This window comes from Muntiacus reevesi, chromosome 6 (genome assembly GCF_963930625.1).
Source record: "Muntiacus reevesi chromosome 6, mMunRee1.1, whole genome shotgun sequence".
Classification (NCBI taxonomy): domain Eukaryota; kingdom Metazoa; phylum Chordata; class Mammalia; order Artiodactyla; family Cervidae; genus Muntiacus; species Muntiacus reevesi.
Window position 1 is genome coordinate 58,085,986 of NC_089254.1, and position 26,260 is coordinate 58,112,245.

Below are 26,260 nucleotides of genomic sequence, written 5' to 3' on the forward strand. Positions count from 1 at the left end.
TTCTCTGTCTATGGGATTTCCCAGGTGAGATTACTGGAGTGGATCGCTATTTCCTCCTCCAGGGGATCTTCCCTACCCAGGGATCAAGTTCACGTTGCTTGGGTCTCCTGCACTGGCAGGTGGGTTCTTCACCACTAGCGCCACCTGGGAAGCCCTAACACAGTGATACCTGTATATAATATACTATATAGGTATAATCACACATACATGCTCAAAAATATTTTCACAAAGAAACAGTATCAGGTTTGGAGACAGTGATCTAAATGACTTGCTAGGTCAACTTTGCTATTGTTGCAATCTTACATTCTTTCCACCTTTTTGCTCACCTACTATACCCTGACCTCCACATTCCTAAGTCTTTTTCCAAGAGGATAAAAGGTATGAAAGGTGCAAAGAGTCAGAATATGTGGGTGGTGGTATGACACTAAGCTAACGAGTCTGAGAAGCACAAGTCTATATCTCCTTAGCTTTCGAAATTAGAACCTGAGCTCCACAGAAATAAGCCACAGGTCCAATGTGAACTTGATAAAAACAATAAGCTCTCACTCCCACTAGGTGGCAGCATGACTCTGCCATGCGATGTGCACCTGGATTAGGGCTTCTCTGGCCTCATTTAAACAGCATAGTGGTTAAAGAGCTACTCCAGTTTATTATAATGGCTCTCACAATGAAGACTAGGTACTGTCCATTTTGCTGTTTACAAGCCTGCTGTTTACAACTTCTGAAAGTTTCCACTAGGGTAATAGAATAAAGGTGACTCTACAAAGTTACCACAATGCATATAGAATTTTTAAACGGCACCTATGAGAACTTGTTTCTAGAAGCAATAGTACTTACCAGTTAGACAGGTGGTCAATATAAACTTCTGGTTTTGCAGTCTCCAAATTCAGTAAGTTATTTTTCCTAAAACCAAACTTTCTCGTTAGGGGCGTTAACCAAATCTCAATTATAAAGAATGAAACCAAACAAAAAATATCTCTGCATATTTATGTACAGTTATTTCTGAATATCTGATTCTGGTCTTGGAGTAACAGCCAATCTAAAAAAAAAAACACACACACAGCAGAAAGCACTATATTTTCAAAGACAATCTTTAACTAGTGATGGCCAACAAGTAAGGATAAATTGTTACTGCAGTAATCTTAAATCATGTTTTTAATGCCTCATAAGATCTGCTTTAAAAATAGTATCACAGAATTAACTTACATGTGAAGTCAAGATTCTGTAAAGTGAATGATCTTCCTAATGTGCTCTATACTTTATGCATCTCTGAAAAGCAACAAGGATCTTTTAAGCATCCTGTTTTATTTAAACCCTTCACTTTCTAATGTCAACAAAAATATTGGGTAAATCATCATAATCAGTTACTTCCTTCTGACAGGATCATCAAAAGATACAGTGAAACTTTTTAAAGTTACAAACTATGTTGCATTAATCATTAAAATATCACAAAGCATTTTGTTAAAATCTCTTATCATTTGACTTTAGTGAAAAGAAATTATACCACTCTCTTTTCCAGTTAAAAAATTTCAGTCCAAGGACTTGAGACTTCACCTGGTAAGTTGAAATTTGTTCTCAGAGAAATGTGTTAATAGGAGATAGTAACAAGTAGATAGATACTATATTCCATAAATTAGAAAATCAGCACAAATGCATTCTAAATGAAACAAACAAAAGAGTTACAATCATGAAGACAAATTCAAATTGGAAAGTTTCTTCTCAAGCACATTCTAGTCTTTTCTATCAACTGCAGAATATTTAAGACCCCACACTCAATTACATCACAACATTGTTTATTATGTGAATTTTTTACAATACAAACAAAAAAATACAGAAATGCAATATATGAATACAGCTAAATGCAGAATGGTGACTTTTTTTTCTTTTCAAGAGGCCATGATTCCCATTTCTAGTAAAATTAAAGAGACTGCACATAGGTAGAAATAGGTTGGTTGTTAGCTTCACAATTTTGCCTAGAAATGATCTATAAATGCATTTTCCCCCCTGCTACTTACCATAAAGTGTAAAAAGGGAATTAAAGGAAAGTTTCCTTGTTGGTTCCTATCATATGAAAGATGCTATATTCTATTTTTTAGCAGGGCCAATATATGGAAAATACCTAAATTAAACGTTATTACAAAAATGAAGCAGTAATGAGATTCTGGCTAAAGAGGGTACTAAATGAGAATAATATATATTTAAAGAATTCAAAACAAACAAACAAAAAAAAGGTTGTTATAAAAAAGCTCTAGGTGCATTGTAAGCATATAGGTTTTTTTTTCCATGTGTATTTTTAAACAATGGAAGTGTCAAAAAATAGGGTCAACTGTGTTAGACTAAATTACATTATTGTATACGCTGCATTGAATGGAACCTCTGTATTATAATTATCATAAAGAAGCATAGTTTGCATCATATTATGGCAATTTATCCTCAATGAAACCTTTCAGAGTCCTTTTATTTTGGAATATCCTGTAAACAATCAAACCACCAGAACATGATTGTACAACAGTAAAATGTTTTCTTGCATTAAATTGAAGACATCTGTTTAATAAAAAAAAAGAAAAGAAAATGTAGGAAAGGTACTTAGAGCTGTTAGTTTCTAAGTACACAACAACCCTAGACAATTCAAGGCATCTTAATCTCCATCAAGAACAAAAAAAATAATAATAATAATTTTTGTCATGCTGTTAAATCCATCATTAAGGATAAAACCGGTGCAAATTGGTCAAACGGATCCAACAAACACTGATGTCCAAGCTGGCATATTGGCAACTAATACGTAACTGGTGGTCAATAGAGGGTTTAAAAGATCTTCCCTTTCTTCTTGTTCTTTTCCAAGGTTCTAAATGAGTGAACGAAAACAATCAAAATGAGTAACTACTTTATAAACATAGCTAACATATGATACCAATAGCTAAACCAACTACAACTGTGTTGGATTTTCAATTGTGTTACATTTTTATTTTAAAATTAGAAGATTTAGAAGTTAACAATAAGGACAATGCTAATCTATAATATTTTCTTGGACAAATAGTTGACAAAATTCCAAGACAAACAGTAAGAAATATGACAAAAACTCATTTTTTACACAAAAAAATTTTACCTAAAGGAAATAGTACAAATCAAAAAAGGCCAACAGACATCAAGTAAGGTATCCTTTACTCCAACAACCATCTGCATTCTGAAATGCTCTTTTTTCACAGATAAATTTTTGTCTTTCTTAAGGGAAAAGTTAATAGACACATAGTGTTACAGAAAAAATGTCTAAACCTGAAAACGTTTAGCAGTGAGGGTAAACTGCAGAATCCTTACAGGGATGCAACTTTTCAGTTTTAAATGGGACTAATGAGTAAAAGAAGACCAAAGTACAAAGACTACCCCATTTTTGAGTAAATTAAGAGTGAGTAACTAGCTGCATTAGAAACTAGGTATCTCAAAGTTTATCTTAATGAAATAATCCAACACAATAAAAATATACCTCTAAATGTAAAGAGAACATTGCAGCAATGCTCTCTGTTTGCCAAAAACTACACACAACCATTATGTCCAGTATTTGATAGGAGGTAAACAACTAACTATGGTGAGTCACCTGAAGAGAATGTTGTGAAGGTACTAAATTATAATTATGAACATTATTAAGTCACGAAAATGTTTACAGTGGAAAAAATACTGTTATAATAGAGTGCATCAATCTATATAAAATATTCATCTGTGAAAATAATTTGTGCTTGGGATGTATGCTAATGGACAATGTCTTTATTAATGTTTTTAAAATAAATAGGAAAATAATTATTTAAAGCTAATACACATATTTCTTGGGAATCTGACATTAGATACCTTGAAGAGTTCTGTTGTTCTAAAATACGTTGTTGGGCTTCCCAGTTTGCTTTCTCATCTTCAAATTGACGACGTTTTTCCTCTAATTCTTTGTGCTGTGCTTCCAAATTCTTTTTCATTTGCTCATGGCGTCGTTGGAGCTAGTTCAGAGCACAATACATAAAATAAAACTGTCTGAGAAATCAGAAATACATTTCATCCGAGCAGTCTAATGTTAAAAGCTGAGCATTCAGTTCTTATGCTATAAATTCAGAGCACCACGTGGAAAGCACTGTCTAAAAGTCTTCTTTCTGTAGGACTTACCACCCAAAATGCCAGTGACCAAAGAGAATAATCTTGGGAAACAAGGGGTTAAAAAAAAGTACAATAAGCTACAGTTGTGTAGCACTTTATCATGGGCATACTCATATCTTTATCATCTCATTATTCCTTACTCACAAACATGTAGGAAGCTGGGCAGAGGAGCCACCACTGTTCCTACTTCCAGAGGAGCGAACAGTCGCAGCTGCAGTGTCTCTGTCACTTGCCCAAAGTCATTAGCCAAAAGCGGCAGAACCAAGATCTGAACCTGTCTCATAATTCCAAGTTTAAGAAAGCGAGACAAGTGAAAAGAAAGCAAATAGGTAAGAATATAAGAGCTACAAGATGAGGCGACAAGGTCCCTGGATTCTTATAAAGCAGTAGTTCTCAAATGTCAGTCTTTGTATGAACCACCTAAACGCTTGTTAAAAATAGAGAATCCTGGACCTAACCAGACATATTGCATTAGAATTTCTGGGTTTTTAAGTCTAGAAATCCACCCTTTCAACAAGCCCCCATGATTCTGAAACAGATAATTCTTTCTCTATTGAGAATTAATGCTGAAAAGAATGCTGGCTGAAAGATAAAAAACACACATGCAAAGTAACTGCAGAAACAAAGAGTTTATCTAGTGGTTCATTACATAGTCCATTTAGGCACTAGTCAATCCATTTCTGTGGAAAACAATCACAGCAAAAAATAAACAAATAAATCTAACTAACTACATCAAATAACTTAACTATTTATTAAATAAAAACTTTCAGATGTCCAGGAATTATGTTCGTTCAAGACTATTACATCAATGAGTTAACATCTTGAATTTGGATTATAATTTTGCATACAATCTGTTTTCTTCGTTACTTCATAAACCCACAAAAAGTGACTTCATATTCATTTCTATTCCAAATATTTCATGCAGTTCCTAAAAAACGAAACCATCTAAGATATATTTAAGCAAACATGAATCAAATTTGAAGTAACATCTTCCTGCTGATAGCAAACACATTACTAAGAAAATATCAGAAAATAGGAACACAGGGAAATGCCTTTAGTTATTAAAAAGAGAAAATGGAAGGGAATTATATACACACAATCCAGCATAGTTACTTCTGAGGAGGAGAGAGAGGGATACAATAGGGGAAACACAGCTGCCTCAAATGAACTGATGATGCCTTATTTTTAAATGGGGCTGTAGGTTTACAAGTGTTCATCATTCTTTATCTGTACCTTTCTATCACATATACATTTTCTTTTGTGTTAACTGCATGTAGGTTAAAAGTGCAGGTCACAATCCTTTACTTTCTAGAAATTCTTAGGGTTAGATGTATTACATAGTTCAGAATTTTTCAGATTTCTGAAAGCCAATTCCACTTAGAAAGGTCTATTTACTATATTTACATACCAACACCTGGGCTGTCTAAGGTAGCATCTATAATCAAACACATTCTTGATTTTTGCAGCAAAGTGAGAATATAAATATATTTGTGAATATATTTAATTCACATAAAAATATGTGAATATAAATATTCACATCAAGTAGGGGTAAAACTATTCTGTTTCTGACTTTGCAGTTTTCAGAGCTTTTAAGGATTCGAAATTGTGGATACATGACTGTAGACTTGTCTAGGATTAAGAGCACAGTTAAGTGCATTAAAATAATGACTAAGTCATGCAGCACTGACGAAGTCAATTTATCTTTCCTCTCATGTAAAAAATGGAAATGGGACAATAATATCCACCTTGTAGGGCTGTGGTGTGGACTAAACATAATCTATGAAAGATGCTTAGTACTGTGCCTAATACACTGTGCTGCAAGATATTAGCAGCTATGCCTCAAATAAATGTATCTAGCACTTGAGAAAACAGTATTATACAAGGTTAAATAGACTTCATATTTATATACTTATATGGCTCAGAATTAGGGGAAACCTGGCTCACCTTGCTTTACAGTTTGTTTCAATGCTAATAAAGACTATTCTTCAAAGAGTAGCTAAGTGTTACAAAACTCTGTTTTCACCATTCACAGTAATCATAAAAACTCCCAAAGGTTCTAAATCTACAGTATCATAATTGCTTATGACATTTACTCTTAGGAGGAGACCCTAAAATATGTCTGTTCTAAATGTAAATTCAACTCCTTTTAGATTTTCATCGAAACCTAAGTGTGGAAATAATGCACACTCGATTATTCCTGTTTTTATTTACTTTCTGATAGGGATTTTCCAGATTACTTATTAACTGGTGAAGGGGCAGAGACTCAAATGGATAGATTTAATAAAAACCTAATTAGTTAAAGAAAAAACTTAATCTCCTAAATGTCATCTTAATAACAGGTACCCAAGATACTAGTTCAGCAGAATTGGCAATCTTAAACCTGGAGGAGCTATTCTATATCCCCAATGAATTAAACACATATTATAAATGTAACAGTAGTGGAAGTAACTTTTTTTGTGATAAGAGATTACATGAAAAGCTCAGTAATTTAAGAGAAATCTAATGTGGAATAAAAACACTTCCTCAAAACTACTGAATACTCTGCATTCTGTCTACTCAATGGATTAGAGTACTTTTGCCATACTATTAAAGTATGACTAAACATATATTTAGTCAAAGAAAGCTTATGTATTTTATGTAGTAATTAGTTACAAAAGCAAAGAGACCAACTGTAAGATGTAACAAACTAAATCTGAGTCTCTTCTTAATGTTTAAATACAAATATTATTAGTGGATCCACATTTAATCACTGAATTTTATTAAAAGTAATTTTTAAAGTATTTCATATTGTATGACTGATTCATGTTGATGTATGGCAGAAACACAATACTGTAAAGCAATTATCTTCCAATTAAAAATTTTTTAAAGTATTTCATATTAATATTTAAATATTTAAAGTATTTCATATTAATGTCATCCTACATATTTAAAAGTAAAATAGATAATAAATCTATGCTGAGAAAACATCTTACTGAAATTGCTGATTTGTGTTTACCTATAGTTTCTTCTACTGCTCTTGGACATCAAGCCAAATACTTATTCTATGCTGCTGCTGCTGCTAAGTCACTTTAGTCATGTCCAACTCTGTGCGACCCCATAGATGGCAGCCCACCAGGCTCCTCTGTCCCTGGGATTCTCCAGGCAAGAATACTGGAGTGGGTTGCCATTTCCTTCTCCATAGATTTTTATGTTAAGTGTATTTTTTCTCCATCTTTTATTTCTTATCACTTACAGATGGATATGTCTTCATGATCTTTTTGATTAATAGAAACTAAATGTATGCTTCAACATGTAGAGGGATTCTAAGGTAGTAGAACAGCTTGCTGGAATGCTTTGTCACTACCCTACTTGATTTTTGCAACAATGGGATTACACTGACACTAGGGTTACATAAGGCCCAACTCATCTACAAAAATCACATTCCTTCATTTCTTCCTCTTTGTAATTTATCACAGCATGCCCATAGTTTAAGTAGGGTTCTTTCTTTCTCCATTCATATGCAAGTAAGTCTGGTCGATTATTACTATCCTAAAGCTACTTTTTACTCTTGTATCTACCCAAAACTCTGTTACTTTCTTATACCGACTATATGGAAAGGCTTAAAATTTCATTTCTCATAATTTGTTAACTATAGCTAATAAAATTTACTTTCGATATTCCACTATGTCTTCCTACCAAGTATACTTATATCTAAACACATTATTAAAATATATATTATTGTACACATAATGCTTGCTTTCATTTCTCTTTTAAATTATATTAGCATATTGACTTCCCAGGTGGCTCAGAGGTAAAGACTATGCCTGCCAATGCAGGAGTCAAGGAGATGCGGGTTCAATCCCTGGGTTAGGAAGTTCCCTAGGGGGAGGAAATAGCAACCCAGTCCAACATTCTCGTCTGGGAAACCCCACGGACAGAGGAGCCTGGCAGGCTACAATCCATGGGGTTGCAAAGAGTTCGACTGAACACACAGACACATTAAATTTGCATATTACATGTGAAAAAAATCTATAGAATGGTTACATTATCTATGAATTTTATTTACGACATTATTTTGAAAAGGAGTATTTTGTCAAAGGTGAAAATATATGGTTAATTACCTCAGCTTCAGAGTCCTTCAGTTTTTGAACTTTTTCTTTGACCTTCATCTCAAACACCTGTTCCATCTCCATCTCCATCTTCTTCATTTTAGCTACATGTTCCCTTCTTTCTTCTTCCATTTGTGCAAGAGGGCTCCTATTATGAACATTAAAGACAATCTTTAAATGTCTAAAAATGAAAAGTGTAATACAAAACTCTGAAACAGTGATGAAAACAAATGAGCTGTTGTATGCCATTACTAAATTCTCTGCTTTCTGTTTTTTGAAAACAAGCTTCAAAATAAGCTTTTAATTATTCTAACACCACCTTAAATAACACAGAACACAGATTTGAAGTTTTATGTATGAACATATGAAAAAATTCTGCAGAAACTTTTAAAATTTATAAATATTTACAATCTAGAACTTCCTTCCATGAAGTTTCATAACTTGAAGTCTCCCTAAACCTAATGCATATCAAATCTAAAGAAAACACATAAAACAGACTGTAGAAGGAAAATGGAAAAGACACATTCCCTAAATACATTCTCAAAAAAGAAAAACTAGAAGAAAATTACTTTCTAAACAAAATTTTAATATGAAAATGGTATTGAACTAATGAAGGAGGAGGAGGGAGGGAGGCAGAAAAAGAGAGTATCAGAAGCAAATGAATATCCTGACATTTCTGAAATGCCAGAAAACAGAAATTAAAAAGTAGCCCACTCTATTCAAGTTCACAGACTCAAATCTCTGCACAGTGTTTTCCAAAATTTTCTGTTGAAAAATACTACAAATATGCTTTATATGAAGGTTAGTATACTTATAGAGAAAAGAGAATGGCAAAGTATCAGTAACCTACTACAGTCCCAGAGAAGAAAGAAAAGTGGGCTCTGTGACCTTCAGGATCTCTAAAAACCTATTCACGTACACTGGGACAGATTAAAAGAGGCAGGCCCTTTTCTTACTTTGTTGATAAAACACGTATATTATGCTTCCACAAAAACAAGCTTTGACCATTTAATTGCAAACCTAAATGAATAAAGTGGTTAAAAAAGTTAAATTATGGCTTAAAAACAAAATCAGGCTCTGTATTTCATCTATAACTTCAAGGCTAGTCACTTTGATCTTGATTTGACACACTCTGATTATGGTGACTTCTCTCCTTATGAGGCTGAATATTTCTGACCATCATAGCACTATTCTTCCCTATCAAGGAGGAGAACAAGAGACCGAGATGGAATATATTAAATTAACAACAGGACAGAAGAACACTGCCTACTGATTTTTCTTAGCAAAAAGGAAAGACAAAAATGTGATGTACCATTGTGCCCAAGAGGATTTGTTTTTGCAATTAGTGTAAATTAGAACAAAATGTTACTTAACTAAAGGATATTTCTTCATCAAAAGAACAAACCTGCAGTATGTTTTAATAATTAAACAATTAATCAGGAGTTCTGAAAATGAAAATAAATCAAACATTAACTTAGGAGAATCAACATTCAAGAAGCTAGGTAAACTGGAATAAATTTTAAAGTGTAAATGTCATTATTTCACTAAAAACTGATATATTTATGGCAGGTATTTTTAATATAGGGGCCTCAAATCTCTTGGGCAGAGTATCAATGAAGTCCTGAAATCACACAACAAACGTGTGTGCTTGTGTTGTGTGTTCCCACAAGCATTTTTTCTAGTAAGGGTTCAAAGCTTTTGTTTGATTTCTATAAAGCTCACTTCTGCCATTCCCCAAAACATTTTTAGACTCTAGGAAAAAAATACTCTTAAAAATGATTTTTGAATTGGCCATCTTAAATAACTGAATATGTTAAGCAATTTAAGATTATCCAACAACGCTGATGCAACTCGAAAATATATTGTAAACATTAAATATATTATAACACTAGAATTTTAAAAAACAATTAAAATTCAGATGGAATTGTGATTTTAAAATTAAATATATATTTCCACTAATAATAACCTATCTATAAAATACTCTTTAATTTCATCCTTGGGAGGAATAAACCAATCCATATAAATGTAAAGAATCTGTAGTATACTTTGCACATGAAAAGGCTACCTACCACCTTACTAGAGTGGAACACTGTCACCTAAATTATCATTTAAATAACTCTTGGAGGAAAACAGAAGATTGTAGAGCCCTGATGTTTTAAAATTTGTTTTTAAATATTAAAAATCTTTACATATTAAAACTGCTTATGTCTTTGGAAAAACTAATGAAATGTCTTCAAGTGTGCCATATCTAAAAGAACAAAAAATAGAGACTTAGCACACATAAATGGAAAAGAAAAACGTAACCCTCTCCAGTATTCTTGCTTGGGAAATCTCATGGACAGAAGAGCCTGGAGGCCTACAGTCCATGTGGTCACAGAAGTGGGACGTAACTTAGTGCCTAAACAACAACAAAACACACTTACAATAAACCAAAATAAAGGAGCAATTAAAAGCAAATCCACAGATTAAAGGGGCTCGGCTGGTGAAGAATTGACCTGCAATGCGGGAGACCTGGGTTCAATCCCTGGGTTGGGCTGACCCCCTGGAGAAGGGAAAGGCTACCCACTCCAGTATTGTGTCCTGGAGAATTCCATGGACTGTATAGTCTATGGGGTCAAAAACAGTCGGACACAACTGAGCGACTTTCACTTTCACGTTCCTAAAACAAGTTTATGGCCAAATTTGTTGAAGATAGTTAATTTCTTTTCCAAATTCTGTTAGTAATCCCTATACCAAATCATTATGAAAGTAAATATGCTATGCAACTATCTCCTGACAGTCTGTTCAAATTTCTAAACCTATTTACATATGCATAGTTTCAAAGAGATGCTAAATATTTCACACTTGTACTTTCTGTCTTTCAGCCTTATAAAAATACTTGCCTCCTAACCAAGAGTGATATTCCAGTATTATAAGAAAATGGTCACACATATAAAAAATTAACTTTTTGAAGACTCACCAGTCAAAATGATTTTATAAATCTGTTATATTAATTAGCATCTCAATTCTAGTCATCTTTATTAAAGTGCTAGTTTGAAAACCGTAATACAAAAATGTGTTTATAATGTAGCAAACAGGAAAAAGGATAACTTCTTGTCATCACATTTTTTCAAATGAAACTTTATTAGATAGCTAGAAAAACCATTTAAATTATTTCATTGTCTACCCATTTTTTAATGAAAATGCTTGCTGCCACACATAAACAAGCTAAAGCTTATAAACTTAAGCTTGTCAGAGAAATTCAACATAACTCAACCCGAAAAAAGACCCGGTAAAAGTTTTTTTAAAAAACAGGTCAACATAACCTGAGCATCATATTAAATCCTCAAAGATGCAGCTTAGCTTCTTTTAGGGATCTTTTCAAGGGGATCCTGAAAAACGACTTACCCTTTTCATGTGACCAATAACAGAATCACAGCAAAGACCACATTTAAGGCTGACCTAAGACCCTACTGTGGTTGTGTTATATGACCTACATTTTGGTCATATAAATGTATAAATGCTCAAACGTATTACATTTTGAGTATAACGAAAAGACAACCAAAGTTCATTTAAATTATATGTGGTCTTTCCTGAAGAACTCTTTAAGCAAGTACATTTACTACTTGTGCTTCTTAGTTTGGTGGTTTGGTAGGTCACTATGTATACAAACGTAGCAATTGTCATACAGCATTTTCCAAAAGAATTTCAGTTAAGTTAAGGATTTCTAAGAGCAACAAAATTTTCCAAACATTTTGGGAAACAATAGTTACCAACATTTTATTTTGCCAAGTGAGAGTGTTAAAACTAAACATAAATAAAACAATACCATCATCATATTTTCATGAAAGGACACATGAATAAAACTGTCTTCATGTATCTTTAGATCAATGAAAACTTTGTCATGTACCAAAAGAGTTACGAGGATTACCCTTTGAAAACCTGTATTTTCAGTCATTTCTATGAATTCAGTTATTGATAAAGATGGAAAAGGCTATAGAAAACAAAGATAAAATTAACATATGGGAAAAAGGTAACCACAACTTAACCATCTCAATAAAGCAAAACAAATATAGAAATAGAGGGTATCACACAAGTTTTTTGGCTTCCCTGGGATTGTAAGTTATGTTTATACTATACTTTATTACATGTCCAATAGCATTATGCCTAAAAAAAACAATGTATGAAAAAGTAAAGGTGTTAGTCACTCGGTTGTATCCAACTCTTTGTGACCCATGGACTGTATCCCACCAGGCTCCTCTGTGGAATTCTCCAGGCAAGAATACTGGAGTGGGCAACCATTCCCTTCTCCAGGAGACGTTCCCAACACAGGGATCAAACCTGGGACTCCTGCATTGCAGGCAGATTCTTTACCATCTGAGCCACTAGGGAAGCCCATAAAGAACACTATTCCAATTTTCTATTGAGTAGCCAAGAGGAATTTGATGGCAATGAAATAATGTGATTTTTTACTAAATAAATAATACCATTCCTGGAAGAATCGGTGCATACTTACTTAGTAAGTTGCCCCTTATTCTTGTTATTATCAACTCCATTATAAGTCACAGCTGCCAGTTTTCTGCTCCGGTAGTTCTCATAGTGTACATTATTAGTGACATCTTTCAAGTCCTGCATATGTGTTCTGTCATAAATAAAAGACACATAAAGAATTTGCTTCTATTAAAAAAGCTTTGGTGTAAATTCAAATTTTTAGCAAACAAAAAATTCAGACTTGAAACTTTTCAAGGAAGACACTTGTAAGACACTTCACTTACATTTAAGGGAGAGCAAGATACAATGAGCTAACTTGACATTAATGGAAATATAAGTTCCAAATTAAAGTTTAGAAGCCATGAATTCTCTCAAAGCAGTTACTTCTAAAGAATGACATTGCTAGAGAAGAGTATTTACCTTTATAGTATATATTTTATTTTACTAGAGAAGGAAAGCTAGATTAGTTCCTACTGAAGTTCACAAACCTAAAAGAAATTGCTTTCCCTAATATTTCCTTAATATTATTAATATTTGAGTTTTTATTCAGGTTAATATATAGGAATACACAGATTACACATCAAGTTGGCTTCAAACTGTGAAATTTTAATTTTGAATAAATTCCTGTTTATTCCAATTGTCCTGTAAATGTGGTATTTTGGTTAGATCAATGTCTACTCATAGCAGACATTATCTATGATACATAAAATCAATATATAGGAGATACCTATACATGAAACAATTTTACCATTCCCTAGTGTTTCAAGATGCTAAAAGACTCCTGTGAGCTGCTTTATTGTATCCTTTACCAATGCAATGTTCTTGGATATACATGGTATGGTAGTACTCTGTATCATTTTCTCTTCCTTTTTGCCATCATTCATTCCTGCACTTCTAATCCCCTATCTTTCATCTCCACCACTTTACCAAAACTCCCTTATGAGAGACAAACATAAAGGTGTTACTCTGTTTTTATTCTGATAGCCAAGAAACATTTACTATTACTTTTCCCTTTTGTGACGGCCAATTACTATGATTCATTCTCTATGGGACATTTTTGTGCAGTTCTCTGATAGTTTACTCCTCCTATTTCTAAGACTGGGTTTTTCACAAGCCTCATTGTCCTTTATAACTCTGCCCCTTGACAAATATATGCCCCTTGATGAATATACACTTTCCATGGCTACTGGAGTTATCTAAAGTTCTATCCCTCTCTACTTCTGTCAAGTCAGACAGTTTCTTACTCCGAGCATATCCAATGATTGGGACTAAATTTGCCACTGACTCTCAGACTTCAGAGTTCGTCCATTCTGCTTTGGGAGCTCTCCTGGCAGACTTGAAGTCAAGCCCCTCTAACCCAAGACCACCATCTCCCTGGCTGCCAGTCTTTAATGCTACCAGTATATGTGATAGGTGACAGCATATAACCTCTTCAACTATACTGTAAACATCCCCTTTTACAAAAAACGTGCCATCACCTTTTGCACTCTTGACACAGAGCATATAATGGGCCCTGGAAAAAACTGATTTGGAGCTGAGATGTGATAAACATTGCTGATTTTCTAGGACATATTACTGTTTTCAATTTCTTTACGTAGAGAATAATAAAAACAAATAACCGTGCCAGTATAAAACAATCTTTTTGTAATTTTAAATATCATATATTACCTCATCAATGCATCATTAAAAAATCATTAAAGGACCTGAGGTAAAGTACTTAGTAGCTGAAATAAAAGATATATAAAATAAGGTGGACTTATTAACTAGCCTTAAACTATTTTCGTTATGTCACTGAACACTTGAGATGAAAGATTTTTCCCTTTCACTAAAATAACTTTTTTTTGATTACTTGGTTCTAGTATTTTTCAGGTTATAAAAGTCTCTATTTCCACTTGATTAAAGACGTTTTACTTTTACTCTTTTAAAAATCAACTCATTCTTCCACACTTAAAATAATTAGTAATATAGTTTTCTCCACAGTTTCTTGAATTTATCTTTTCCATTTCTGATTGCTGATACTATACCATTCTCTTCTCTCCTTTTGTTTTCCTTCTCTATTTGATTTTGGCACTGTCTATTGCCACATCCTGAAATTATTTTCAAGTTTTCCTCTTTTCCATTGTCTTCCTTGCTTTGCCTGCCTTTGCCTGCAACAGTCAGTTCTCTAAATTAGCAAAATGACACAGCTTTGAACTTGCGTCTTTCTTAGAAGCAACCACTACTACTGACTTTAACCTGCAGGATTTCACTTATTTGGAACTCATAGACATATGGAATATTGGTATTGATATTTCCTTTGAGTATTTATTAAATATCTACTAGGTGCCTTTATCATAAAGACATGAGCTAACATATACCTTACCTCTCCTCTGAACTTAGAAGGAAAAGCAATAAAGTAAAATATTCCTAAACTTATTTTCAAAGTGTATTTATCAAGGATGTTTTACAGGTTTCAAAGACTATAAATGAAAAATTATGTTAAGAGGCAAAGTAAACATCTAGCAGAAGTGTAAGTGAACATTTATGCCTTAGGAAAGAAAAAATAAGTGTGCTAAAACAAATTTAACAAATAAACAAAATTTTTATTAAGCAAAATTGCATAACCATCTACCTCAACAAGTTGAAGACAATATCTTCACTCTACTTGATAAAAAAGTTAAGTAGGATCACTCCCAATCCCACATATAAACATCTGATGACTCTATTTATCTTAATTCATCTTAAGGCAACTATTTTCATAAGTCCTTCTCTACCTGGTTCCGCTCCATGAAAATATACCACTTAATACTTACTATGAATTTCTTTAATACATGTAAACATACATAGCATATCTACTTATATATATTATATATATAAATTATGTAATATTATGTAATTTTAGAATTTTTAATATTTCCACACATGTATGATTGTCTTGTTGCTTCCCTGTAAGAATGGTCCATTTGCTTGTAATGCCTGTATATTACGGAGTCCCACTCATCAGAGAGAAGGCTGCATACCTTCAAATGTTCAAAGTCTGGCTACTAACTAGCTTCCCTTTCTATAGTATTTTATGTACATAGGGAATTATTGATTGCATATATAAAAAACACATAAGACAAAGTTAAACATTATCATTGCTTCAAGCACTAGGTAAGTAGCATAGATTTAAAATTGAGAAAAATAATAAAATCAGAGGGCATGTACTGGCAATTAATATTTATGAAGCATTCTTTACATATATAAAATCATCAGAGATTATTAGTTCTTCTGAAGTCACATTTTCAAAACGGAAGAGAAAGCAAAGAGATTGTAATAGAACCTGAAGCACTGTTTTCTCAAAACCAAGGGAGATGAACATCCTTTCATGTGCATTTGCTCTTCTCCCACTGTATGAGACCTGGCAAACCGCTGTGGCTGAATTAACACCATCATCTACTTTCTATCAGAGCATCTAGTCATGAGTTCTTTTGAGTAAAATCAATTACAAAGCGATCTCAATTTCAAAATTCACTCCCCTCTCTTGTGTATTTCTTGAGGTAGCAGTTTGACTCAAATTCTCCCCCTCACTTTTAAGAATGATCTTGTTGTTGTTCCATGATTTCCAATTATCATCAATACTCCTGTTACTTCCACATAGCTAAAGAAATTCTTGTATACTGGGAAAAGTGGAGAGTAGTATAAAAACTAGAGACATCAACCTAAGATGGACATCTGAAACTGGAAGCTGAAAAGAATAGTATGTATTGAGGGTCTGGAGAAGCAAGCATGATGAAAGAGGAAAAAAAGAGCAAAAGGGTATGAAATAGCATGAGGAAGGAATTTATCTCAACATGAAAACAATGAGGTTCATTTTGATCCTCCTTTTGTTCCTTATCTCTGGATCTTTTCAACTTTTTCTTCAGAATTTCCTCTCTGCTGTTAATTTTCTAATTCAGGTCCTGGTTCCTCTAATCAGAATTAACTCACTGTCCTGTTTTCACATGCTTTCCCTCTCTTTCATCAGATGTACAAGGTACAATTTAGGACTAATGTTTTTCCTAAAAACATTAGGAGAAAAAAAATGCTCCACTCACCAGCTACTAAGCTGTGTATCTTTTAAATATTTGAAGTCCAGCTTCTGACCTAAAACTTAAGCCTTCTATTCCAGTTTCCACGAGCTTTTCATATTAAAGAGGAGCAAAAGCCTATTCCTGTCTACTTCCATATTTCTTTCAGTATTAAACCGCAACACAAAGTACAATGATTGAAAGACCCACTTTCCTATATATCTCTAGTCACACCGCCTGTTTTGTATTTTTCCTCTAGAGTTTAAAACCTTGGCAAAGTAATCCAAATTTGTCTTTAGGCAGTGCTTGCTCCAGTGCTAGAATGAAGATACCAATTTAAATTAGCTAAATTTATAGAAAACAAAAAACTAAATCTGAGACTAATTTTACTTAGGGAAAGAAAAATTTGTGTTATTTTCATCACTGCTTACACTTACCTTATCAACATATTTCTTAGAATTGTAAAATCACAATGTTCACCGTTTTCAACTACAAAAAAAAAAATCAGACCATATGTATTACTTCCACTAAACCCATTCTTCTCAAAGGAAACTGGGAGTTAACAATGAGAGAATATACAACGTATCAGATATCTTAGGTCAGTGTTTCATTAAGACTTTAACACTGTAAAATAGTACTTAATGTTGGGGGTCAAGGGTGGGTGAGGAATCACTTTAGAAAAACCTCAAGTTAACCAAAATGAAAACTTAAGCCAAGAACTTCAAATTTTTTTTTTTTTTAATGTATCACTAAAAGAACACTCTTGGAGGGGGATAACCTAAAACTAAATATACAAAGCAATTTCCTCTGTGCAGATTTCTAAGGTCTATACTAGTTTTAAAGTCTCAGCTCAGAAACTGAAGGTTACGTGGTGAGGAAAAGAGCTGAGAGTGAGCACAGTATCTCTAGTTGGGAAAGTCACTTGTAAGAACATTAACTTGGAAAATATCCTAAAAATTATGTATGTTTTCAAAGTAATATCAACAAATTGTAATCATAACTCAATCTTCATTCCAAGTTACTATAACACTAAAGATTAAATATTAGTATAAACCAGTATAATGAACACAAATTTTGGGAAACATATCTAACGCCAAGAAGGCTTCCAAGAATTGACTCTATAACTAAGATTATATTGCTGTTTAAAACTTCTTAAAAAAATTAGTATAGAGGATCTCTTAATAACAAACTTTCTTGCTCTAAAGATGTGATGCCAAGAAGCTGACTTCTACCCCGAAGAAAGCAAAACACTAATGTTTTAATTGGGCTTCTGACAGCTATTCTCATTCTTTAGGGTCCCAGACCCAATTGAGACTCAGATAAAAATGACAGGCCTTTTCTCCAAAACTGTTTTCAGAAGGTTTATTAGATCCCTTGGAAGCAATTTTTGGGCCCCAGATAAAGAACCCCTGCACTGTAAGCGTGTTTTCAAACAAGAAAACAGGAATAGGCTTAATGGTGGGGCAGAGGTGGGAGGATGAATACTGACAAATGGCTTCTAAAGTACTACAACATTAAGATTTAACATATACTTGCCTGACACAGCAGGACATAAGGTCTGAGAAATGTGAATGTATTTAATAAGGAGATGAGGCTCAACAAAACTGAATTCAGATCTTTGAAAATCTAGACTATATCAATGCAATATGCATATTACACTACTTAATAAATACAAGTTTTTATAACATTTGAGATCTTATAGAAAGCCATTCACTGAAGAAAACCTTACCTTCTGCAACACCCCAAGGATACTGCCTTCCTCTGACCCTTTTGCCATTAACTTCAATGATAGTATTACTACCTACCACAGCAAGAGGTAAACGGTCCTATAAAACAAAGTATTCTTGTTCAAATACATCTCTGTAGTCCTCACAAATTCAAGAATAAAGAAGTCACATTACTCAGCAGGTAAGCAAAAAACATTATTACCCAACAGTTTTTGCATTCACTTTTATAGGTCATTCAATTACTATTTATTTATTTATTTATTTATTTAATAAATGAAGCCTATTTTATTACTTCAAGTGTTAATGATAAAAAAAATTTCAGCACAGCTGCAATTACTATTTAGTAAATTGCCATTGTATGACACTGTTACCAATGTAAACAATAAACAAAATTATACTTTCACTAAAATTTAAGAATATTAAGGCATAAACTGATCAGATTGTTAAAGCATCATTCCAAAAAGAAGTGTTCCATACTGGAAAAACTTTAAAGGGTAAAAAATGTATTGGCAGCTAGAAGGAAAAAAATGAGACTTGTGGCTAGTTTGCCTACTTGATCATAAATCAACCTTAATAGCTCTAGAAGCAGAGAACAATATTAATCAATATATCATTTTTAGATCCAGGGTACTTAGGAAACCACTATAAGTTAAAAATATACAAAATTATGTTGGAATGGATTTTTGATTGATTTTTATAAAAGAACAAAATAAAACATATTTTTGGCTCTTAAAGAATAAGCACAATAGTGCTAAAGAGCAAATCCTTTGTCTTCTCATTACGCTTCCCCTTTCATTCCCATTACCTGTTTTGTTTCTAAGGGGGAAAATTATAAAATATGAAATCAGTTAATTGAAAACCATCTGAAAACAAGAACTGCTACTTATCTCTCTATTTCATATAATGCTTTATTATACATAACAGTCAAACAACAAAGTTAATCATAAAGGTGAACTAAATAGTCAATAATCTCATTTATTTTGTTAAGTCAATTGTTTAAAATGTTTATATATGCATATGCCACATGGCATGTGGGATTCTTAGTTCCCTGAAAAAGGATTGAACTTGGGCCTGCTGCAGTGAAAGTACACAGTCTTAACCATTGGACCCTCAGGAAGTCCCTATAAACACTGCTATTTCTGGCCTTTACAGCAGCTATTATAGTGTTTCTAAGGCCCTAAAACATGTCAGTATATGTATGGAAATTAACCTACCTTTATCTTTTTAACAAGCTTATTTTCTTCTTCATCATCTGTCTCTGGGAATTCATATATTTTAATTTTATGTTCTTGGATTTCTTTCATTATCTAAGATGAAAGAGAAAGTAAAAGAGCACCACATATAATTTTAGATACTAGCTTTATTTTTATTATAATCTTCTTAAATTCCTGAGTCTTTAGCTCCAGTTCCTTTACTGTTTTTCAACAATGCAAAATATAATTTAAAACCAAAATAGTATGCTGGTAGGTTTTTTTTTCCCTATAAAGTTTATACATAAGTACCATTCTCTAAATCCAATTGCTTCAGAAATGTTAAACTTTTAAGGTTACAACACCCAAAGAGTTCTAAAAATGAAGTAAGATTCCAGAAACGGCTTCACTAGTTGATTTCTACTCTAGTGGTTTTGGGTCATTTATTTATAATGACTGAGATACCTTTAGACAAATTCTTACCAACTATTTTATTCAGTTGAATCAACAGAGCTTAAACTCACCTCAAGTTTTTAGTAGAATTGAGCAAAGGTAAATAAAATTAAGTATAGCACTGGCTCTAGCAAAATAAATGTGCACTTATCAGAAAATATCCTTGCATGTACATGTGCATACACACACATCAAGAAGCAACAGATAAAAGATCAGGCAAGCACACAGGGAGAAAACATGCCCTGGAAATTAAGAAGTTAATGAATTCACAATAATAATCAATGAGAATACAGAAAAAAAGAAAGATAACTTACTAGTAACATCAGAAATGACCTCAGATTAATTTATTGAATCCAATATTACTCTAAATTCAAATAAGAATACAGACACCCAAATAATGTTGAATACCTACCCTATTCAAACTTATAACAAACAAACTGATGGCTAATAAACCTAAAACTAGCTCCCTGCCTATACTGGTAGTTTAATGCTACACTCACTACCAGGGTCCCCAGCAGCAGTAAAGGGACCTGAAACAAAATGTGCTACACGGCTACCAAAGCAGACAGAGTTGCCATGGAAATAAACAAAACCACATATCTTTTACAACTGGGCTATGTATCTATTTAGAAAAAAAAAACCCTAAGAATAAATGATGAGGTGTCAGATTATGTGTCAACCTAATGTTGGCCAAAAAGTTCATTCAGGTTTTTTTGTACGCTTTCTGAACATACTTTTTGGCCAACCTGATACATGACTAGAAGAAAAAAGAAAGACTAGTAGCTAGCTCTAACAGCAATGACTTTTAGTCAGAGGTTGTATATTAAAAAAGCCTGAGTGAGCATCTTCACAATAACAAATACAAAGTTGTATCTTAACCTACAAAAACCAATTAGTAGAGCTATGGTCCAATAAATCATTTTGAAAAAGTTCTCTACATGACTCTGATAAACACCTCTGGTTAAACAAAAGAATAAATAAATAAAAAGTAAATTGACAACTACTGCAAGTGACCAATTTGGAAGTAGAGATCACTGCTTATTCACCTTTTTTATTTCTTCATTTTTAGTACAATTCCAAATTAAGATAAAAGAGAAATATTACTATACTATATGATTAGTATCTGAACTTAGAAACAGCAAATTACAAAATAAAAATGGAGCTAATAAATGTAAAATAAAAAATTTCCTGGTAGAAATATCAGATACAGTAAAAATGATGTAGTAAAACATTCTAAAAATTTATACAGATTTAACATAATTTCAAAGCAAATTTCCACAGGTTTTCATTTTTCTAATAGTTTTCAAGTTATTCTAAAATTCATACTGAAGAAGATGACGAACCAAAGTACTCTGTTACAAAAGACTAGAAGGACAGTAAGAGATAATAAACTCTAAAATCTCTTTTAAAATATTATACAACTTAGCCTCGATTCAAAAGACATACAGTGCTAGATGCTCAGTTGTGTCCATGGACTATAGCCTGCCAGGCTCCTCTGTCCATGGAATTCTCAAGAATACTGGAGTGGGTAGTCACTCACTTCTCTAGGGGATCTTCCTGACCCAGGGATCGAACCCAGGTCTCCTGCACTGCAGGCAGATTCTTTACTGTCTGAGTCACCAAGGAAGCTCTTAACAGACATAACACTGGCCTAAAATTTAAAAATAGGCTACTAGAATAGCAAAGTAGTTCTAGAAACTGATCCTACATTTCATAAAATATATAGTAAACCAAAAACACAACACTGAGGGAAAACTAAACCCCTGATTTAAAATGTTCAGCTTTTCTAGAAAATTGAAAGTTAAAGAAATTATTAGGTACCACCTTAGTCCAAAAAAGTTTAAAAAAAGAAATAATGACAATGCTGGCAAGGCACTGGAACAAACATACCTGTCATAAAAAGAATTTTGACTGTTTTATTGAGAAAGCACCATGACAAAATTGGGGGGGGGGGGGTAATAAAATAATTATACCCTTTAAAAAGTAATCCTCTCCCCAGGAATTCAGTCTAGGAAAGTAATTCTATAAATGGTGTGGGGAAGGGCAGTGGCACAAGCTATACAGAAACATCTAAAATGGGTCTTCCTTGGTGGCTCATCTGGTAAAGAATCCACCTGTAATGTGGGAGACTGCCTGTGGGGACAGGTGGTGGTGGAAGCTACACAGAAACATCTAAAATAGTCTTATTTAAATTGACAAAGGGTAAGGGCATTATGGTTTCTCACGTGGCTCAGTGGCAGAGAATCCTCCTGACAACAGAGGAGGCACAAGAGACAGAGATTTGATCCCTGGGTCAGAAGATCCCCTGAAGTAGGGAATGGCAACCCACTCCAGTATTCTTGCCTGGAAAATTCCACGGACCGAGGAGCCTGGCAGGCTACAGTCCATGGGATCACAAACAATTGGACACAACTAAACAACTGAGCACACACACAGAAGCACACTATGATAATACTTAAGGGCTCTTAGGAGAAAACTAAAGCAGGAGACTATTTTCAACAGTTATTTTTAATATAGTGTAAACCACCACACACACACAGTAAAGTAGCAGGAGGAACACACTGTAACATATTATAATGAAAATATGAAAAACTGCAAATTACATGAATAGTACTAGAATCCTAAGAATTCCCACTCATTTTACTTACCTGTTTCTTAAACTGCTGGCATTCCTCTGGTGTGAGTGTGTCTGCTTTGGCAATAAGTGGAATGATATTCACTTTTTCATGCAAACGCTTCATAAACTCAATATCCAATGGTTTAAGTCTGAAATACACAATATTTAATATGACTGGATTGACCAATTTGGGAGAACAGATTTTTCACATCCCAATGCTAAAATTACATACATTGGAACTACTTCATTTACTCATCAGAAGCACTCTCTAAAGATGTATACCGGGCCAGCAACAGTTAGGAAGAACAGGATTTCACGCACTGGAATGCCTAAGAAACCTTTGACTCCTGTGTTTTAACACCCTGGTCACAGCATGTGGACCCGAGTGCAGAATCAGAAAATTAAGAAAGGCTCCTAATAAGCTTTCCTACAAGAGACTCTACTTATCACTCAAATTTGGAAAATCTGTCTTGTTTTTAATGAAAAATTATAATCCTCTTTTACTTCTTGTTACCCAGTATATTTCTCAGAGAAGGGGCTCAAAAGAACATCCTCTTCATCATCCCTTTTATTCATTAGACTCTAACTATTGCCTCCACTTGGCCACTATACTTCTATGGTCATCAAATACTTTCAGGCTGCTAACATAATTAGTTAGCAGCAGCCAGCTCATAAACACTGCGGTGTTTAATGGTATTTTTTAATTTGCCCATTATGCAGCACTGACATTACTCTCTCACAAGCTGTTCACTTAAGGTAATTTCCAGGATCCTCTTTGTAAGCTAGTCCCTTAAAAGGTACATGACTCAGAATTCTCTATTAGGTCTTTTCTTCTCTACATTCTGAGCTTATCATTAACTACAACTTCTAATATCCTTTATGAGTCAATAACTCCCAAGTCTTTACACCTAGCCCGGATCTCATTCTTATGTTCCAGGTTTGTGTTTACCTGGTGGAAATACTACTCGGACATTCCATTTTGGCATCTCAAAATCAAAAGTTCATCTGAACCCCCAAATACCCACTCACCTCCTATGCTTTCTATCTCAGTAAGTAACACTTCAATCCACCCAGTTACTCAAAGCTGAAACGTAGGATTCAGATTGGATAAACTTCCTCTATTTATCCATTCCAAAGATTCACAGAATTTGCTGAACAAATAAAAATATTTATATATTTATCTCCTTTCCACTACTTTGGTTCAGGCCACCAAACTTTGATAATGACAAGGATCTATCTAGTTTCCCTCAAAACCATGCACATTGCAGTCAGTATGATGTTTCTAAAATCCAATGCCGATCAAGTCATTCCCAGACTGAAAACCTTACTAAAGCCAGATTCCTTAAGTGAGTGTGGCCTACAAAGCCTGTGAAAACATAACCTCTTCAGCTCACCTCATCTCTCAGCATCCCTTAGCATTTTTGCTACTTTCTACTTCCAATATGCCAGCCTTTTTTAACTTCTCACAATATCTTGAAATCACCATACTTTGGCCATATTGCCTTGGCCTGGAACAACTCCATTCACATCCCCAATCTAGCTGGCTTGCCTAATTCCTATTCATCCTTTAGGACCTAGCTTACTATTCTCATTTCCTCTGAGAATTCTTCTCCAACGTAAGACTAGAAGCCTAAGGGATCACAACACTGAATCTATAGTAACCACCTACTTGTCTTCTCACTAGAAGATCCTTAAGAGCAAAGGCCTTTGTCTCATTCATCTCTTCTGTAATATCTAGTACAGTGCCAAAACTTGAGAGGTGTCCAAATATGTCCTGACTAAAAAGCTAAGCTGCTGTAATTTTCCTTACATCTTTGAATAACTGTAAATGAAAATCAGCTATTCCTCACATGCAGAATACACTATAGACTAAAAATTAATATTTAACAAAATAAATGAAGATAGCAGCAGTATTCTACATAGAAATACAGTATTCCTTAGCTTTGATAAAACATGAGGAAAATGGAATAAAGATCTAATTTCATTATAAATTTTATGGACTAATACTTTAAAATAAACAGAAAGCCCTTGTTTGAGTTCTCTTAGCATACTATAGTTTAATATACATACTTTTGGGTGTATTGGGGGGTCCAGAGACTAATGAGATACTCCTTTTTTACTGATGAATAATACTATACTTCTTTGTGGTAGTGACGCGCTGATTGGCAGAAAGACAGGGTAAGGAGGCAGGAAGGCAGAAATGGAGAAATGAGACAGCTTCAATTCTAATTTTCATCTTAAATCTTTTGAATTTTGATTCTGAGAACACTACAGAAAGAGTGTGTGGTTGGAATAACACTATATTTATCTACAAACAGCACACTTATCTCACTAGTGGTAACTGAAAAACCTTTTGAGTTTGAGAAAATATTTAAGTTTTTGCCTGTTTTTCACCAATCATTCCGTACCATTAAATATAAAAGCCACAGCTCAGTCAGTCAATCTCGGACTTGGGACTGTCCTGGTGTTTCAGTGATTAAGTGTCTGCCTGCCGATGCAGGGGACACAGGTTCGATCCTTGGTTTGGGAAGACACCACATGCTGTAGAGCAATTAAGCCCCCGCGCCACAACTACTGAGCCCACGTGCAGCAACTACCAGACCACCTTCACGCCCTAGAGCCCACGTTCTACAAGAGAAGGCACTGCAATGAGGAGGACAGGCACCGCAACGAGAGCAGTCCCTGCTCACCACAACTAGAGAAAGCCCACACGCAGCACTGAAGACCCAGCAGAGCCAAAAGATAAATTTTGAGAGAGAAATATGGAGCACATAAAATAAACTTAATTATTTCCACTATATATTTTTTAAAAAATCTCCCATTTGTAAATTTTTAGAGTTTACCTTCCAGATTATATGCAGGACAAAGTTAAATTATTACCACTACCACCTCATTAAACTGATGACAGAAAAGAATTCAATTAATCTATAATTTTAATGAATCTTAATATAAAACATTAAATTGTAATCCAAGTTAACAAGATTTTACGCTTAAAGTAAAACAACTTTCACAGAACATTTATTATTTCAATTTTCCAAGAGAAAAATACTTCAAAAGAGCCATGACAAGGAAATCAGGGAAGTCAACTTCTCAAACATAAAATGACAGGGCTGAAGAATATTAAATCGATTTTTACAAAATTAAATTTTAGATATAACCTTTATAAAAGCCCTGATAAAACCCTCTGCTCTCTTACACTAGAATACATATTTTAAAAGCTTACAAAATGCCAACAGAAAACACTTATTTCACAACAGATTACAATCTGGTTGAAATTTTTCCTCTATCCATTAATTTTATTTCAGGTTATCTTTTCCAACAAATCTAATTTTTAACTTGCTTTTTTTCTTTTTTAACACAATGGAAAGTCCTTTATAGAATTTCTAAAAGATAAACCCTTCCCTGGTGACTCAGACACTGAACAATCCACTTGCAATGCAGGAGATCCAGGTTTGACCCCTGGGTCGGGAAGATACCCTGGAGAAGGAAATGTAAACCCACTCCATATTCTTGCCTGGGAAATCCCAGAGACAGAGGAGCAACAGTCCATGCG

The 26,260-nt window shown here is 33.8% G+C and overlaps 1 protein-coding gene across 1 annotated transcript in view; it reads right to left on the bottom strand.

Moving 5' to 3' along the window:
- Positions 1-1,776: 1,776 nt before the first annotated feature.
- Positions 1,777-26,260, bottom strand: part of SEPTIN7 (septin 7) — a 52,087-nt gene continuing 27,603 nt past the window's right edge. Inside the window, exons 5-12 of the mRNA XM_065939829.1 lie at positions 22,739-22,856; positions 19,662-19,754; positions 18,450-18,546; positions 17,158-17,209; positions 12,718-12,843; positions 8,235-8,370; positions 3,841-3,980; positions 1,777-2,845 (exon numbers count right to left, since the gene is read on the bottom strand). Of these exons, the coding sequence (XP_065795901.1) occupies positions 2,806-2,845; positions 3,841-3,980; positions 8,235-8,370; positions 12,718-12,843; positions 17,158-17,209; positions 18,450-18,546; positions 19,662-19,754; positions 22,739-22,856 (802 nt within the window). The 3' untranslated portion in view covers positions 1,777-2,805. The remainder of the gene's footprint in view (positions 2,846-3,840; positions 3,981-8,234; positions 8,371-12,717; positions 12,844-17,157; positions 17,210-18,449; positions 18,547-19,661; positions 19,755-22,738; positions 22,857-26,260) is intronic.